The following is an 18,713-nucleotide window of genomic DNA, read 5'->3' as shown; positions in this document are numbered from 1 at the left end:
CTCTCTCTCTCTCTCTCACACACACACACACACACACACACACAAATGAATGTATTAACAGTTCTACAGTAAATTGATGCCCCGTTCTCAAATAGCAGTCAGAGTAAGTAAGGGAATGAGGACCAGCAATGAGAGAGTCCCACTGAGACTCGCACACACACACACACACACACACACACACACACACAGACACAGACGCACACACACACACACACACACACACACACACACACACACACACACACACACACACACACACACACACACACACACACACACACACACACACACACACACACACACACACACACAGTGCCACTCAGCATTACAACTACACACAGGATGATGTCATTTCTTCTCTCTGTTTCTCCTTCATCCCCCTCTCTGCTCATCTCCTCCTCCTCTCCTCCCATTCTCAGTCCTCTCCAGTGTCACATTGTGTTTACTACATCTCATGGGCAAATCTTTACTTTTTCCCCCACTATAATTATTTGACAGGTTTAGAAGGCCTACTTAAAAACATACTGTATATTAACCAATTAAAGGTAGGGTAAGTGATTTGCTTTGGTTAAAATAAGTGTTAAATAGCTCTATATTCTGATAGTACTCATTGCTATAGAGTGTTTGTTCAGTATTAGGAGTCTCCTTGTCTCTCCACCTCTTTATAAAACAGAAAATGCATTTTCGTTTCAGTTTCAGTTTCATTTCCATTTTTTTCCAACCAGGACAGAGAACTCAATCAGGATACAGATTAAACAAGTGAAATTGGAAGTGATGACACTAAGAAATGAGCTGACAAAATTTGAACTGGAACACTATACAAATTAAGCTTAAAAATGGGTACTTTCTCCTGATTGGCTGAGATTTTGACACCTACCGAAAAATGTATGTTCTGTTTATTAAAGAGCTGGAGAGACAGGGAGACTCCTGTTACTGCAAAAACACTCTATAGCAATGATTACTATCAGAATATAGTATTTTAACCTTTTAACAAAATACTTTTTGTTTTAACCAAAAAATATCACTTACCCTACCTTTAAGCCCTGTTTTATACTATTCGAAAATATGGTGTCACTTGCCAAAAATGACTGATATTTTCGGCGTGACAAATGGAACCATTATGTGATGGAGCATAAATTAAGTTTTACTCATTCACCCATCTCTGTCAAGGCTATTATCTGTACCACAGCTTCTGTTCCTTCTGTACTTTATCTCTCTCTCCTATTCCTCTGTACTTTTTTTTAGTAGTAGTACTAGTAGTAGTGGTAGTAGTAGTGGTGGTAGTAGTAGTAGTAGTAGTACATGTATACTGATAAGCCTACAAGTGAGTAGAAAGTATCAGTAACAAGTTGTAGTAGTCCTCCCCGGCTCCCCTTGACACCTCAAAATGCCAGATAATCAATATTTTCATTGAATTGTCTGCTGTGTCATGTTGCACTGCAGCTGTGTACAAAAAAACATTTTGAATGAGCTTATGACAGAGAACTTGCTCATTTAGAGCTCTATTTGACTCCAGAGTCCCTACAGTATTACTGGCAGTACTGACACTGCACTGCACTGAACACTGGACTAAAAGCATTCATCTGATCTTCTCTAGTGTGAAGATATATTTTAGAGCTGTAGATCAGAGTCTGACACAGTTACTGTAATGTCCCACTGGAAAACTTTCATTCAACACCAGGGATAGTGGGCGAGTGAGTGTGCTTGCACGAGTCTGTATTTCCCTGGTACTGAGTGATGTCTTCTGACAGTGTCACAGTTCCAGTCCTGGCATCAGCATCATCATCATCATCACCACCGCCCTGTATCCTTTCATCTCTTTTGCCTTTGTTTCCTCTCTCTCTCTCTCTCTCTCTCTCTCTCTCTCTCTCTCTCTCTCTCTCTCTCTCTCTCTCTCTCTCTCATCCATCCATCATACAAACCTCCCTTCCTTCCTACTTCTCTCTCTCTCTCTCTCTCTCTCATATTTCATGTACATTGTCCTTGTTCTCCCAGACTGTCCCCCTCCTGAGTTCGGTTCACTTCATACCAGTGGCGTACCCACCATAGAGGCAGGGCAGGCGGCCGCCTGCCCAACTAAAATCTAGCTAATCTAAAATAAAGTAAAAGACTGAAAAACAGGCAGTGAAAAAAATCCAAAGAGAATAGTGGCCGTCGGACCTCGTCCATTCACGCGGGCAGCTAATCACTACCGTATCCAAACAGCAGAGCGACGTCGCCTATACTATAGTGATGCAAATGTTTGATTTTATCTTCATGGGGTGCCAGGTGTGGGGGTCTCTGGGCCATCACCTGTACTCACCAGGCATAAAAGGGGCTCTGAGTATGAGAGCAGCTTGAACCATTAAACTACAACATGAAGAGACCACTGCTGAATAATTGATTGATCGATTATACTTGCATATTGTTTTTATTAACGTTTTTCAGTTTTGTAGTCAGTGTTGCGTTGTTAACTTGTTTCCCCCGAGATTTTTTCCCCGAGTACCCCCCCTCGGAGGGGGGGGGGTGGTAGGGGGTAGGTAGAGAAAAAAATCTCGCCTGCCCTAAATGTAATTTCTGGGAACGCCACTGCTTCATACAGGTCTCCTACTTTTCCACCAGAAAATCGTCATATCATCTCTCTTCTCTTTTCCACAGAACATTAATTGCCCTGCAAAAAAAGGCAATCTGCACAACAGAAAAGATTTCATCTGAGGAAGCTTGTTACCGAAAGTTCAACAAATAAACCATTAGTGCTTGCAGCAGTGTTATATAGATTCATATAATTGCCCTGAGGCCTGAAATGAAACATTACGTCCGACTTTTTTCCACTTTTGCTGGTCAATTGTAACCAGAAAAGAAAAAATGGAAAGCTAAAAAAACTCAAATAACCCTGTGTGTCTCTGATACTCTGTTTACTTGTTTAACCCATTAAGACCTGAGGCCGATTAAAAAAAATCCTAACAGTTTTCTGAAAAAGGTATGTTGCTATATCACTGATGCTCAAAACCTTTTCATGTCAAGGACGCCCAAAATTATATGTATTTGGCCGCGGACCCCCATCTCAAAATGTTTTGTTTTTGAGTTCAAATATTTCGCTTAAAAAAAAAAAATATATATATATATATATATAATCAAAGATTTGCAAACATTTTCTTCAAAAATAGCAGATCTACAAGCTTGTAGCGCGGCACGAAGTGACGCGCTATAAGCTTGTATATCTGCTATTTTTTAATAGCCAACCAATGTGCTATACATAGCTAAAACCTAAAATGACACATGCTTTCCCAGTTTTAAAGCTCAGGAAAGAAGTGAAATGATGCAAGACTGCAGAACTACTGAAAGGGGACAATTTACAAACATGTCTACCGAAGAGCTAAGATGAAACTGTCTTGTTAAATGAAGACATTTACTTTTCGCATATCACGTTGTTTACAAATAACTAAAGCAACAGCAGTCTATGCCGGGGCGGCAGTGGCTCAGGGGTAGAGTGGCCGGTAGAGCAGCTGGATGGCAACCTCAACCTCAACCCCTCAATGCTTCCGATGAGCAGGTTGGTGCCTTGCATGGTTTCCTCTGCCATCCGTGTATGAATGTGTGTGTGAATGGGTGAATGTAATGCACAATCTATGTAAAGCGCTTTGGATAAAAGCGCTATATAAATGCACCATTTACCATGGTATGTGACACAGATCTACAGTATCATAGAGTTCAATGGGTAAAGTGTATGGAGGGCTGGAAGATAGAAACTAAATCCCATTGTGCTGGTGTGAGTATATCAATAATAGTGTGGCAAAAAAAAACAATCTTCTGTGTATTTCTCCACAAAATGTTGACATTTTGCATGATTGGGCATATGGGTACGGTACGCCGATCTGCAGTTGTCCCAGGTTCTAGGTTGCTGCTTAGCAAAAATGTAAATAAAATAATTTTAACAATATTTTCAAATATACATTCAAGAAAGGAAATGACGAACGGCGACAGCTTCCTGTGCGCTGCTTTCAGGGGGTGTAATTACAGACTCTACGAATCATTTGAATATGAGTCTGGTTTGAGAGGCTATGGATGCACACATAAAAATGAACTCCTGAGTGCTGCGCTCCTAAGAAAAATTGCCATGTACAAATGTACTTCTTTTGCATTATGCGGGGACATACAGTCAAACCCTTTTCTAAATGCCTCGATTGTCTGTCATGCTGGAAATCAAAACCAAAAAAAAATCAAAAAGCAAGACATGGGAGAAACCAATCTCTGCTTGTAATAATTAGATTAGATATAGGGTTAAAAACCCATAAAAAAACATTAAAAAAAAATAAATAAAATAAATAAACAGACATGTTACCTTTAAAAGATATATTTGCCTCCACGTAGAATGTGGTTGAAAGCCCCCACCCCCAGTTCTGTCCCTTCTACAGCTCATCCATTAAACATGCTAAAATAACAGACAGACATGCTTAGCCCAGAAGACACCATAAGAATTCCATTATTTAAGAGGGAGTCTACAGCATTCACTTGAACATAATTATGGGCATTTCTGGTGGCTTAAACAGTAAGACTATATATAGGTAAAGGAATTGGGACATCATTGTGGCATTTATGGGCCCTCTCTCTGGACGGACTTTATTCCTCTTTTCTGATCATTATTTCTGCCTTGCCCCACATGTGCGTGTTCTATTTGTTTTGTATCATGGGTTCTCAAACAATCGCTGCTCTCACTTTACTGTACTGTTCTGTACTATGAAATAAAGTACCCATTGATGGGGTAGTGGTTAAGAATGTTGCCTCCAGAGGAACACATGCCCTTGCAGGCCAGTTCAAACACCACATTGCCGTCGACTTGCCAAATCAAATTGGACTGGTCCCTGTTCAGCCTACAGTCTCACTAAAGAACAAATACAGGAGGAGGTGACAACCCAATTTCCTTTCAGAGGTGACAAATAATGACCAAAACTAACCCACAGCTGCAACAGAAATACAGTTTAGAATGAACATTAAATAATAGGCAAACGGTTCTCAAAGCTATAACTTTAAAACAGTTTACACCAGGTACAAGAGTGGGTGAAATTATTTTGTGCAAGCTTAAATTGCAGTTATATATTCTTATAAAAGAAAACAAGCAAGAGTGAAAGAATACAAATATCAAGGGTCTGTTGTGCAACATATCACTAACAACCCTAAACCACTACTGCTACAACAAACTGTAACAGACACACTGTTCAACAACTTAATAAGCCCTTTTTAAAAATGTAAAAAAAAAGAAAAAACTAATTTAATTCAATTGAGAAAATCGTGAAAAAAAACAACCTTCAGCCTGTTATTACATGCCCAAAATAAGGACGCCGGGTTTAAAAGTGCTAGAAATTCTCAACTCACCTTCTTCTGGTTGTTCAAAGTGTGGCTGACCCTCTTCTTTCTTTGCTGCTGGTCCTGATGGTGAGCAGGGTGTTGATGTGAATGATGATGAAGGTGGTGCTTGCTTTCCTCTGATCCACACTCCATTGCAGAAAACAAAATGCTTCCTCTCTACTTCTTCATGCTCTCACTCTCTATAATACTAAACTTTTATTCCCCCCCCCCCTCTCTTTGGGTCATCCCTCTCTCTGTCTCTCTGAGTCTCTCCCTCTTTCGCGCCCTATTTCCTTCCGGCTATCAACTCTCTCACACACTCACGCCATTCCTAACAGTGAGAGATGGGAGATCGCAGTTTGCTCCCTAGGATTCCCTGCCCTCCTCTCTCTCTCCCCCTCTCTCTCTCTCTCTCTCTCTCTCCATATCCACTCTCGTGCCTGATCACATCACATCTTCCTCGCTCTGTGTCTTTCCTCGTCTCTCTCCGTCTCTGCTGTACAGTAATCTCTGTAGTTCATCCATATCATCAGACCCAGTGTCTGTCAGCCCTCCACCCAGGCAGAGAGCTTCAGTAACTGGGGAGGCAGAATCCCTGGGGTCCCCAGTGGTTTCCGAAGCATAACCGGAGGGCTGGGTAAGATAGAAGAACGTTTATGTTCGGAACTCCTGTAGCTGCTACTTTGCCAGCTAGACTAGTGTTTATTTTTCCTCAACATTCTCTGCAATTGTCCTAAACTAACAAGACTTTGACGATGGGTAAATGGAGGGTGAATTTGGGTGAAATGTTCTGGAAGATTCAAAGGGTGCAGAGCTGGCAGGGGCTCTCCAAGACCAAAGACCCTGTGGTTAATAGATGTTAAAGTTGACTAAATACTTGGGTTCCACTGTGGTGTGTCATGGGTCCCAGAATATTCCAAGGGACTAACTACCCTGAAGACACTTGCAGCCAAGTTGTTCCACTGAGCTTGTCCCAAGAATCCTTCAGTTCTTCCACTCTGGTTTGGAGGACAGTTAGTGGTGGTGGTCCCTGGGCTCCATGACAACACACAGTTTGATCCTGTGAGGTAAAATGGTGGGCGCGTTATTAACTAGCCACCTTCCAACCACAGGCTCAAGTCCTAAAACGTCAGGATCAAAGCTGAAGACAAAGAAAACACCATGGAAATCTAAGCTAAATAGTTGTCTCCGCCAGGCCGAAGGTGTGGCCGAGACTATGTTGTCACCCCTGTCCGTCCGTCCGTCCGTGTCCGTTTGTCTGTCTGTGTACTGTTAATCTCCGGCATCGATCGCCAGAGCAGAACCTCTGGCCAACATTGGCCCCACAACTTTTCACATTGGCCTGTTTTTAATATTACTCTTACAGATTTTGTCCAAATATCATGCAAATCGGTACACATCTATCTCAATAGTCATGTGATCAAGACGAATTTTTCATATTCCTTTCAGATTGGCTAAGATTGGTTTCCAAAGTTTGCAGGTGTGGCCCGTTTTGAACAAAATGCCTCAAATCATGAACGCAGTATCCGATTGCCGTGAAACTTTGTTTCACGGCATTGAAACTTTGTTTCACGGCATTCCCATAACTCTTGAAACGTAGGTCATACAATCAAAATATATTTTCCCCTTGGATCATTACAGAACTCACCAAATAAGCCACACCCATTTCCGCGTTTTCTCAAAACAGTTTTTGCTACTACTCCTACCGATTTTGTCCAAACATCACTCAAATTGGTACACATTATCTCTGTAGTCATGTGATCAAGATGTACAGTATCTGACAAATTTTTCGGATTCTATTCCCATTGACTACGATTGGCTTTCAAAGTATGCTGGAGGGCCCGTTTTGCATGACATGCTAGCACTGTTGGACCGATCGGCGGGAAACTTTGCACACACACTCCCAGCAGGCCAAGGAAGAATCTCTACCGATTGTTCCCCCCAAATCGGCCAGTCATAGCTCAACTATGAGACAGAATTTTGCCAAGCACATTCTTTATTACTACTCCTACAGACATTGGTATACATTATCTCTGTAGTTATGTGATCAAGACGTATCTGTCACATTTCTTATATTCCATTACGATTGACAATGATTTTCTTCCAAAGTTTGTGGGGGTGGTCTGTTTTGCATAAAATGCCACACATCATAAATGCAGCGCCCGATTGCTGGGAAACTTTGCACACACATTCCCACTAAGCCGAGGAAGAACCTCCATCCCAAATTCTTCAAATCTCCTCATGGTGGTGCTTCAACAGTCCACTTCATGTTTTGGCCTATAACTATTGAACCGTAGGTCGTAAGATCAACATCTTTTCCCCCCTGGATCCAAGGTATAGACCCTGTTTGTGCCAGATAACATTTCTACCATTTGTTTTCAAAACACACTTTTTACTTTAGATTTTGTCCAAAACTCACACAAATCGGTACATTTCTATCTATATATCTGGGGTAATTTGATCAAGATGTACTGTATGAGTCAGATTTTTAGATCCCATTCCAACTGGCTATTACTGCCTTCCAAAGTTTGCAGGCACATGGGTAGGCAACCCGGCCTGGCAGAGACCTGCGCTCAGAAGAGCACACTTTTCTAGTTCAGTCTACGTACATTAGGCTAATTTATCTGTGCGTGTGTTAAGCTCTGCTAGCAAAGTCTAGAGTAGAGGCTGTGCTGTTCATTACACACAACTGGAAATGTTGGTGCTGGAGGAAAGGCCATGAGTCACCAACATCAGCAGGGGACATCCTGCAGGGGGCACGAATACACTCAGCTAGATGTATTGCAATCTGCCCAAATGAATTAAAGCAAAATAAAGTTCCTAATTTAACGTCTACTCTAGCTTTTGTGAGCACCCTAGACAGTTTTGAAGTTGTTTGATTCAGTATTTAGATATTTGATATTCATGTATTAGAAGGACTATCTTTCTCAAGGTTAACACATTCCCTGCCGGGGGCTTTTTAATGCTGTCAGACCCCTTCCCTGACAGTATTTTTAAGCATTCTGACAATTTTTTCAAGAACCACAGAATATTTATCTCCAGTATGATCGATCCCCTGATGGGAGGCATGCGTTAATCCGACAGACCTTTTCTCCGACTATGTGGCATCCGCGTGCGGTTAGGGTTAGGGTGCGGGTTTGGTTCGGGTTTAGTATTGGAAACGTCGGAGCGCTGCGCTGTCGGAGGAATGCGCTGTCGGACTAACGTACTGCACCCCCCCTGATGGTCGCTAATCACAGAGGGCTTCACTGTGCTTCCACAAAAACGTTAGCTTAGCACGTTAGCTTAGCATTAGCTTGTTATGCTCAGTTACAAATAACATGTTTCAGCAAAGAAACATCACAACAACAAAAAAGTACACAGGAGCTGAGATACAGGATTTTAAAGTAATAAGTTAACCAAGAAGTGAATGGAGCAGTAAATCTTCGGATCACGTTATCTTGGGTTCTGGGCGTAAATAAATAATAATAACCGTGATTGGCAGATAACGGGTTGGATCTTTATTCACGGTTATAACCGTGAATGGCAGGTAAATGGAGTTTGAAGTTACAATGGGTTTGTATAGGGGGGTGTGTCTGATCAAATGAATATCAAATATCTAAATACTGAATCAAGCAACTTATAAACTGTCCGGGGTGATCACAAAAGCCAGAGTAGACATTAAAATTACCCCAAACATGTTTGAAAGTGAAATATCCCTTTAAGCCTAATGTATACTTAGAAGAAGGACGACAGTGCCACTTGCTGGCAAGAACTCATTTACAAGATAACAATGATGTGATGTGATTAGCTTGTACTTCAGTTCTTGTTGGAAGCGATACTGTCCTACGAGGGAGTATGAATGAAGCTTTACAGCAATCTGAACCTCATTGAAATTCTAAATGTTTGTCAATAGATAGGATAGAATGTTTGGATAGAGAGAAAGCATGATTCAAACATCCCGATTTCATGTCAACAAACTATCATCTGAATACAGATTATCAAATATAACGTAATCAATTATTTAAAAAAAAAAGTAACCTGGTGAGTGTTAAAAAACATATATTTTTTAAAATAGCCAATCTACAAGTTCACAACATGTCGTATAGATCGACAAGCTCACAAGGTGTTGCAATACAAGGTGTTGTGAGCTTGTATTGTTTGTTGTGAGCTTAGCTGAAGTATAAAATATGGCTTATGTGGTTAAAGCATGAGAAGTCTTCAAAGCATGAGAAGGCTTTTTGCTTGTTTAGATATTTGGCAAAAACTAGCAAAAAGCTATAATGTTAACTCATTCTTCATCATCCATAAATGAACTGCACCCACAGGAATGTTGATACTTCAATTCCACTCGTTTCTGTTCACTTGCTAAACTTCAAGACTATCCAGTCGAAACGTTTGTTTCTGCATTTTAATAAATCTATTTTGCATCAAGGCAACGAGCTGTGCGGCCTCCTCCTTTTTTATAAGTTATATTTTTACCGTGGTCAGCACCTCTTCAATACTGGTGTGCGCTCCTTCTCCTGTGTTTGCCTAAAATTAAATCCATCCACCAGTACAAAATGAGAATTATAAAAAACACAGTTCATTTCACAAACAAAACACTAAATATTGGTTTTAGGAAGACTGTTGGCTTGCGGGTATGTGTAAGCTAAGGAAAAAAGTCTTAAGTCTATACATTTTAAATTCAATCTTCCTCCATCCACTAAGTCACTTAATTTACCTCTTCACTCAAACAAATTATACACATGGTGATAAGAATGCCTGTGCCAAGTAATCAAGAGAACGAATCATTTTACATTTGAGGGTCATCAAGCAGGCAAAGAGGACGGACATGTTCATTTGGGACGGGTCTTGAATTAACCACCGTTGTGCGATTTAATTTCCTGTCCACTTACTGCAGACCATTAAATTACAGAGTTTGTAGGGTTTCCATAAGGATCTTTATCACAGTTCCACAGTCAAAACGTCACAATCCTTGTTTGACAGATATTATTATTTAGATTTTTAAAAAGGTCCTTTATCCATTAAAACTCACCATGTAATAATTTAAAAACAGATGGAACGGTAGTTGTTTTCCCTTTAAGGGATAGTTTGAGGAATTCTGGAGGAAAAGCCCAACGGTATATCCTTTAAATGTATTCAGTGCTTCCTCTTCTTACGTGGGGTTGGGCAGGTCAAACACCAGCGGCGGGTTCATGGGCATGTACCCTGCTGTACAGGTACATGAGTTGATGTAGGTGGTACAACTGTCAGTCATTATACCATAACCTGGAAATGAAGAGACGGACGGACATAGGACCCTCAGACAAGCAGACAAACAGTTCATATTAACATCATGAGATGAAATGGCTGCAACAGAGTGAAAGACAGGAGGTGTGAGTCGGTGTGTAAAGGGCCATTCACACTGAGCACTATAACTATAACTATATCGTTCACCATTGTATTTTTTTTATAGTTGGTGTGAACCAGGGACGCTGGAAGTCATTTATGCCAAGGAGTGCTGGGCTTGGCGGGGAACTTGATTTTTTTTCACACGTGTCCCGCGATTTTTTCACCTTTTCCAACAAATATTGTATTCCCCATACTGTAGTTAAATACATCATTGTTTTAATATATAAGTGTGTATATAGACTTTAAAATTATATATATTTGTTTAATTTACAAAAAAAAATAATCTTAAAAAAAATTAAAATGTTTTTCTATTTTTTTCTTTCTCTTCCACACCACCAGGGGTGCTGCAGCACCCTCAGCACCCCCCTTTCCGCATCCCTGGTGTGAACTCTGCTCAGTGTGAATGGCCCTTAAGTGTGCGTCCTACCCTCGTGCACCCCTCCAAAGGTGTGGAGTTTTGGTTGTACTCTTCGCTGCAGTGTGTTTAGCAGATCAATGCAACCCACACGCTTCAGATCCCTGGGGACCCAGTCCCTGAAGCCTAATACACACACACACACAACACACACACACACACACACACACACACACACACACACACAAGATATAAAAAAAACAAATTAAAAGATTATCGTGTTGTGTGTGTGTGTGTGTGTGTGTGTGTGTGTGTGTGTGTGTGTGTGTGTGTGTGTGTGTGTGTGTGTGTGTGTGTGTGTTCTACCCAGAGGAGGTGTGTGTGTGAGCAGGATGTCAATTCCATCAGGTATGAGGTCCCACTTTTCCAACAAAGGTTGTCCTCTGGGGAGGTTGAAGGCCCAGCCATTATACCACGGAGTCCTGATGGGGGGAAGGGGGGGGGGCGTATGGGAGAGAGGCAGAGATTGAGTGTGTGATCAGTTTAATTCAAATGAATTCAATGTTATTATAATGCCAAATCAAAACAAGTTGTCTCAAAATACTTTATAGAGCTGAGAGACCCATCGTCTCCCCCCTCAGCAATCATCTGGCGACAGTGGCAAGGAAATACCTCGCGCAGAACCATCTTAGATTATATCATTTCCATTCTTTTGTGTATTTATTGCATGCAGGTCCGGAAACACCGGCTTTAAATGAAAATGGTATCCCTCGTTGATGCTAGTGTTTGTTTTTGTAATGAATTAGAGGGCGCTAGAATGATCTGGTAGCTACAGGAAGTGAAAGTAATATGGAAATAACGACCAGTGTGGCATGCTGCAGTGATAGAAACCAAACTGACACTTGCAGGTCTGTAGCTCCAACAGTGTACAAATGGTAACAAATGGACATGGTCATCAACTTATAGATTTCTGACGCTGATAACAGACTATGAAATGCTAAGCATGGATAACAACATCTTGTAACAAAAACAGCCTGGTCAAGAATGTATTTGGTCTATTAACATTTGTATTAACACTCATAGGAATGTGTCTACTAATCAGTTAGCAGGCAATCTGTCAAATTGATTGTGCTGCATACAATCAGTTATATACTGTCAGAATTATAAGGTTATTATATATATAGATACAGTATCTAGTATTCAAGAGCCAACCCCCTTGGTCGACCACGACCAAGTCTCCCGTGGCCAGACTACTATTCAATCTCCAAATACTCTGGAACTACACCTCCTGAAAGTCGAGAAAGGAAGCTGTCATCTGTTCGTCATTTCCGTTCACGAAAATATATTTTAAAATATTTTCAAAATATATATTTTCATTTCTGCTAAGCACAAAGCTATCATATGCTTTGAATAATTTGATTTACAGTAGGATGCATGTATGCGACCACAAAGACGAGACGGAAGCCGGGGGGGGGGGGACATCCGCTTTACCGTTGATCATTTTCAGCGCTTCCGTGCTCCAGACTGTATGTATTTGAAAAATCACACCCTGTGTGAAGGTAGCGGCGCCTTTGATACATTTTGTCATCGATATGTGTTTATAATGTGTTTATAGCCATGTCACGTGAAGCTTGACCAATCACTTTGTTGACGGGTCTGACCAATCAGAGCGTTGACGGGTCTGACCAATCAGAGCGTTGACGGGTCTGACCAATCAGAGCGTTGACGGGTCTGACCAATCAGAGCGTTGACGGTGAACATGGACAAAGTCAGGTATAGAGCAGGATCCGCTCTATACCTAAAGGTATAGAGCGGCTAGTGCCGCTAAAAATGGTGGGAGGCAAGAGTCAGGCTCGCGAGACTAACTACGACCAATGAATCGGCTCTGAGGGGATAGCCATGTCTCACCAGGGTGTGCCATATATTCGGAACCCTCTGACGGTGATCTCAGAGTCCTGCAGATACACGCAGTTGGTCAGCAGACCCTTGGCCTCGTCGAAGTCGGCGGGCTGCAGCTTGGACACTGAGGGGAAGCGGTAATAGTCCTGGCGCACCAGTTCACACAGGAAGGACGGGTCAAAGGTCAACTCGTGGTTTCCTGCTATGACGATCTTAGATTCATAGGGAAGGCTTCCTAACAGGAGAGAGGGAGAGGAGAGGACAGATTAATGAGAAGTTAGTCAGGAAAGGAAAAGAAGACGTTTTGGCCTGATGTTATTGCACACTGAGCTGGAATCATATGGAAAGCTTGGAGGAGAGAGACAGAAGAGGAGAGGAGAGGATTTATTGATTTGCACAACAGGAGACATATACATATACATAGTATACTACTTCTTTCCTAGGAAAGATGACAGAATATTGTTGTGCTGGTGAGGTAAGAACCCCTAGGAGGCCTTATAAGAGAACCTCACCGTTTACATTACAATTAGAATGTATTAATGTCTAAAAACTAAAACAAAACAAAAAACATAAGAAAATAGACAACAAAAAAAACATCAAAGAACATTCTGAGCAGAAAATACAAATAAAAAAAAGACAAAACAAAGACATGACGCTAAGAGAGGAGATTGAGTGGTGTAATCAATACTTCATTGTTTATATTAAAAAAAAGTATGTGTAAATGGATACTTTAATACAGCATAGAATTATAAAATAATTAATAACAATGAATGTATGCTGTACGTGTGTGCGTGCGTGCGTGCGTGTGTGCGTTACCTAGCCAGTCGTTGAACTTGCGGACTTCAGCGGGCAGGCCCAGCTCTGTGAAGTCTCCACTGTGCAACAGAACGTCTCCGTACGGCATGGGGATCCCGTCTGTTCTGGAGTGGGTGTCTGACATGCACACAAAGCGTGTGTGGCCTGGAGGTTTGGGGGATTCATGGTCCAGTGGCTCCACCCTGAGGAGGGAAGGGACAAAGACAGGAAGAGATGGATACAGGACAAAAATGTATCAATAGAAGAGCAGGGAGGCCAAATACAACCCCCGCCATCATACAGACTAGTCAAAGTAACATTTTATTCACCAAAAAAACGTTACATAGTGTAGCTTTAGTGCTGTGTGTGCTTACTCACATATGAACAGCCGGAGGCTGGAAGCGGTTGTGGTTGATGTTGTAGTAAGTGAAGGCCTGGGAGGGGTCAGAGCTCAGCTCATCCACACTCACCGACACTTTATCCTGGTTCTTCTGGGACCCATAGTCTGCCTCAGGCTCCTCGTCCTCTGATGCTGAAAGCATATGATGAGAACTGTGAGTCTCTCATTTTATGTTGCAGCACATGCCCTCATGAAGGGCTGTAATGACCATGACCTTAGACTAATCGTCTAATTGACGATTAGCTGTCATACAAATAATTGCGATTATTACATTTGTTTGCCATTTAGGCTTGGTAAACAAAAATTGCACAGAGCGGATTTGACATAAAAGAAGTGACTGACAATGACCGGTACGAATAAGCAAAATAAATAAAGTGCTATGGCCCAATTTCCGTAATAATTTCATACTTTAAAAAATGTGTGAAAATGTTTAAACATTTCTGAACATTTCTTAATCACTGCAGCCCAGGGACACGATGAAGTGCCATTGGGCCGTGGTTACTTTCATGGTACATTAAAGATATGAAGGATGCTTGTAATGTTCTTTAAGGATAAGGATTCCACGAACATTAAGAGGAAATGTACATATTCAGTGTTGTTTTCAACATGCCATTCATTAATTCATAGTTTTAGGGCCTAACTAATCTACAATGTATGACAAATAGCTCATTATAAGTTGAGTACTACTACTACCCACATACTCTAGGCAGGAAACATGTTTTGGTAAACTCCTTATGTGATTCATATTGATTCCTTCTTTCCCACTGCTTTTCATAGAGCGTGGTGCTTTTCCATTGAATTGTCAATGCCAAAATATCCATGTACCTGGTCTGATGTGTGGGATTTAACATTAGGAAGTGATGCATTTACTAAGTCGTGTCAATGGATTTGTGTCGTCATAGATATACGTGAACAGGGGAGTATCAACCTATGGCACCGCCAACCTGTCAGTTTACAAACTAGCTGATCATGCCAGCTTTGCTGACTCCCACTAATGTCCAGTCCAATGTACTGACCTTGGCTGTAGGGCTGGGGCAGAGGAGAGGGCTGGGCCCTGCTCCTAAGGGCCATCCTCATGGATTCAATTCAGTAGCATCGCAGCCGCCGCCAACCTGCAGACCAGTGGCACCTTGGTGACATCCTCCTGACATGCTCACAAACACAAACGTACATTAAACTCTTGCAATCTTTTACTCAACAAACTCACTGGCTTGCATTATTTTTCACACACACACACACACACACACACACACACACACACACACACACACACACACACACACACACACACCTTTGTTTACTCACAGACACACATGCACACAGGCCCCACTCTCACTGAGCTATAAGCACATATACGAAGACATACAAAAATACATAGTTGAGATAAGATTTGATAGACATTCCAATGCTCCTGCTTGATTATTACGTATATGTATAAGAATAATTTTTAGTTTTAAGACAATGGACTAACAGACTTAAAGAATTAAATTAAATCATAATATTCTATAATTTATTAGCCCCTCAACAGTATTCCTATGCATACATGACAGCTTTGTCGCTACACATGGCCTGTCTGCTCTTAACTGGAGTCTATGTGCAAACGACATTATTAGGACAATAATTACTCTAAAGACCTAAACAAAACCTCCTGGGAAACATCATTTTACAGAGAGGGTGAGTTCTTCCTTATCCTGATCTGCATAACCTTGGATTGGACCAGAGAATTATTTCATAGTCTGACGTACACAAATGTCAGACTCAATCAAATAAATCTCTGACGGTCTTGGTCCAAGGCTACCTGATCCATATTGCCTTGTAAGTGACGACATGATAACTGCATAATCCAGTGGTCCTTGAGGGGTTTCAGTGTTATTTTGATCAACGTTTGCCTGTTATCTCTCCTATTGGTACCACATCAATACAGCATGGAATTGTGGACAACATCTTACGACAACAAATTCTATTACTGTAAGTCTTGGGTCTGAGAGTCTAAATCTCATCAAATGGTGGTCTGTGACTCAAATGCCGAATAAATAATGGACCTTGATATGAAAAAGGTTGAAAACCACTGACATAATCCAACATAACCTACTGTAGCCAACATAACCTACATAACATAAGCTACTGTGGATGCTCTCTAGCCCCTTTCGGGACCCTGTTTACCTTGTTTTGTATTTGGGAAGACGGTAACCAGGGTCCCTTGACGCTCAAAGCACTCTCTCTCATATTCGCGGGTACCACTGTCTCGTCTCGGGCTAATAGCTCGTCGCTGGGAAGTTGCAGAGATTTCTCAAAGGTACCAAAAAGAGCAATACTAAACCGCGGTTAATCTGCATTAATGCGCTCGGATCGGCGCTGCCGTTTAACATTTTTAATCATTTAGTAAAGCTAAATTTCCTCTCTCAAACAATGCTCCACTTCCCATGTCCCGCCTCCCCGCGTTGTGATTGTCATGCAAGCATGTAGGAGCTCGCCAATCAGAGGCAGTACCGTAGGACCATAGAGTTATGCGTAGGACGCGCAGCTTGTCAGTCACAACGCGGGGAGGCGGGACATGGGAAGTGGAGCATTGTTTGAGAGAGGAAATTTAGCTTTACTAAATGATTAAAAATGTTAAACGGCAGCGCCGATCCGAGCGCATTAATGCAGATTAACCGCGGTTTAGTATTGCTCTTTTTGGTACCTTTGAGAAATCTCTGCAACTTCCCAGCGACGAGCTATTAGCCCGAGACGAGACAGTGGTACCCGCGAATATGAGAGAGAGTGCTTTGAGCGTCAAGGGACCCTGGTTACCGTCTTCCCAAATACAAAACAAGGTAAACAGGGTCCCGAAAGGGGCTAGATGCTCTCCTGCATCGCACCATCCTTACCAGGCAGCAGATCATCTATCTCTCTGTTTTTTTGACAAGGCTCATCAACTGTCGGTAGATAAAGACAACGCAGTCTTGTTTGCTGTTCGCGTAATGATGCAAAATACCGTCTAAATAATAATAACAGCCCCCGTTTTGTTTTGTGTTGTCTTTTTTGGCACAGAAAATAAGCTGTGACCTTTTTGGGCTTCCGTAGTCGCGAATGACAAAAAGAACAGATCTACAAACTACCGACGCGTCACGATCGGGTGGTAGTGCGACGCGTTGTTAACTTGTAGATCTGTTCTTTTTGGCAAGGGACGCCCTCTGCTACCGGCCTCCGACTTCCGGTACGTGTTTTTCAAAATAAGACAGAATCGTAACCACGTAAACCCCAGCATCCGTATTGTGGGGAAAGCTTTCGCTGAAAATAACAGATCTACAAGCTTGTCGATCGGCTATTTTCAGCAAAAGCTTTCCCCACATTAACAGAAAACGGGAAAAAACACTAGTAATAAGCCTTGAGTGACTCCGGTTATCCATGGTGTTAAGTGATTAATAAAAATCTTTTTGTAAACAGATTGGACAACTATTAACAGAAAAACACTGGGCATAAATAACATGCCTTTGTGGGCCTACCTCTAAACCAACTGTTACCTAAAGGTAGGAAAAGGAAAGTGATATTGTTTTGTTAAAATAAGTGTAAAATAGCTCTATATTCTGATAGTAATAATTGTTATAGAGTGTTGGACAGCTCTTCAGTGGACAGAAAATGCATTTCTAGATCGGGAATCGGGATACCACTTTTATCAGGAGAGAGCTCACACAGGATACAGGATAAACATGTGATGTTCAAGCAATGAGCTGACAAAATTGCAACTGGAACAGTTACACAATACAATTGAAGCCGATAATTGGGTACTCTCCTGATTGGCTGAAATTATTTGGCGACCCACCTGAATATGTATTTTCTGTTATAAAGAGCTGGAAAGACAGGGAGACCCATGTTACTGAACATATTGATATAATATATATTAAAGTAAATAGTTATAGAATAAAATGTCTGCCTCCTACATTGAGAATTGCATTTCTAACAGATGCTGTGACCATGTAATATTGAAGCCTTTAGGAAATTCTACTGCTTTCATTGCATAGCTCTAGCTCTGCCCCCCCCCCCCCCCCCCCCCCCACAAACACACACTTTTTCTGTTTCTCCATGAAAAGAATGTAGCAATATATATTTTTTATATATTTGCCATTTTGCTGTTACGAAGTTCTATGTTAGGCAGCAGGAATAATACAAAGCCACTAGAGGTCACTGAGTAATCATTTTTATAGCAAGAAACTTCACAGAACTACAACACTTGTGTGTGTGTGTGTGTGTGTGTGTGTGTGTGTGTGTGTGTGTGTGTGTGTGTGTGTGTGTGTGTGTGTGTGTGTGTGTGTGTGTGTGTGTGTGTGTGTGTGTGTGTGTGTGTGTGTGTGAATGAATAGTCTTATTTGAACTATTAAAGCCTAATTTATACTCCATAGAACTACAGTTTTGCTTGCCTAAAATAACTGATCTTCAAGAAGATTTAGGCAAGCAATGCTGTTGTGTGATAGATACTTATAAAAGTATTAAAAATATATATATTATAAAAGTTTTAGATCTGACTCTAAGGTTTCTCCACCAGCAGTGGCCAGCAATGGCTGAGAGGGCCACAGGAACCAGAAG

General features: G+C 41.5%; 1 protein-coding gene across 1 annotated transcript; it reads right to left on the bottom strand.

Annotated features, from left to right (window-relative positions):
• Window positions 1-7,374: 7,374 nt before the first annotated feature.
• LOC311047492 (metallophosphoesterase MPPED2-like) lies at window positions 7,375-17,167 on the bottom strand. Its single transcript, XM_084060224.1, has 8 exons — window positions 17,018-17,167; window positions 15,164-15,291; window positions 14,126-14,279; window positions 13,769-13,950; window positions 12,962-13,187; window positions 11,420-11,535; window positions 11,126-11,239; window positions 7,375-10,575 (listed from the first exon to the last, which is right to left on the bottom strand). The coding sequence occupies exons 2-8, from the start codon at window positions 15,222-15,224 to the stop codon at window positions 10,463-10,465; spliced, it is 966 nt and encodes a 321-aa protein (XP_083916350.1). The 5' UTR covers window positions 15,225-15,291; window positions 17,018-17,167; the 3' UTR covers window positions 7,375-10,462.
• Window positions 17,168-18,713: the final 1,546 nt, after the last annotated feature.

This window comes from Gymnoscopelus microlampas (genome assembly GCF_963454915.1).
Source record: "Gymnoscopelus microlampas genome assembly, chromosome: 6".
Classification (NCBI taxonomy): Eukaryota; Metazoa; Chordata; class Actinopteri; order Myctophiformes; family Myctophidae; genus Gymnoscopelus; species Gymnoscopelus microlampas.
This window is presented reverse-complemented; position numbering and strand designations above follow the sequence as displayed.

Coding starts and splice junctions, on each gene's coding strand:
- LOC311047492 (XM_084060224.1), bottom strand. CDS start 15,224: ATGAGGATGGCCCTTAGGAGCAGGGCCCAGCCCTCTCCTCTGCCCCAG. Junction 14,280..15,163: donor GCCCCAGCCCTACAGCCAAG/GTCAGTACATTG, acceptor ATATGCTTTCAG/CATCAGAGGACGAGGAGCCT. Junction 13,951..14,125: donor CAGCCTCCGGCTGTTCATAT/GTGAGTAAGCAC, acceptor TTCCCTCCTCAG/GGTGGAGCCACTGGACCATG.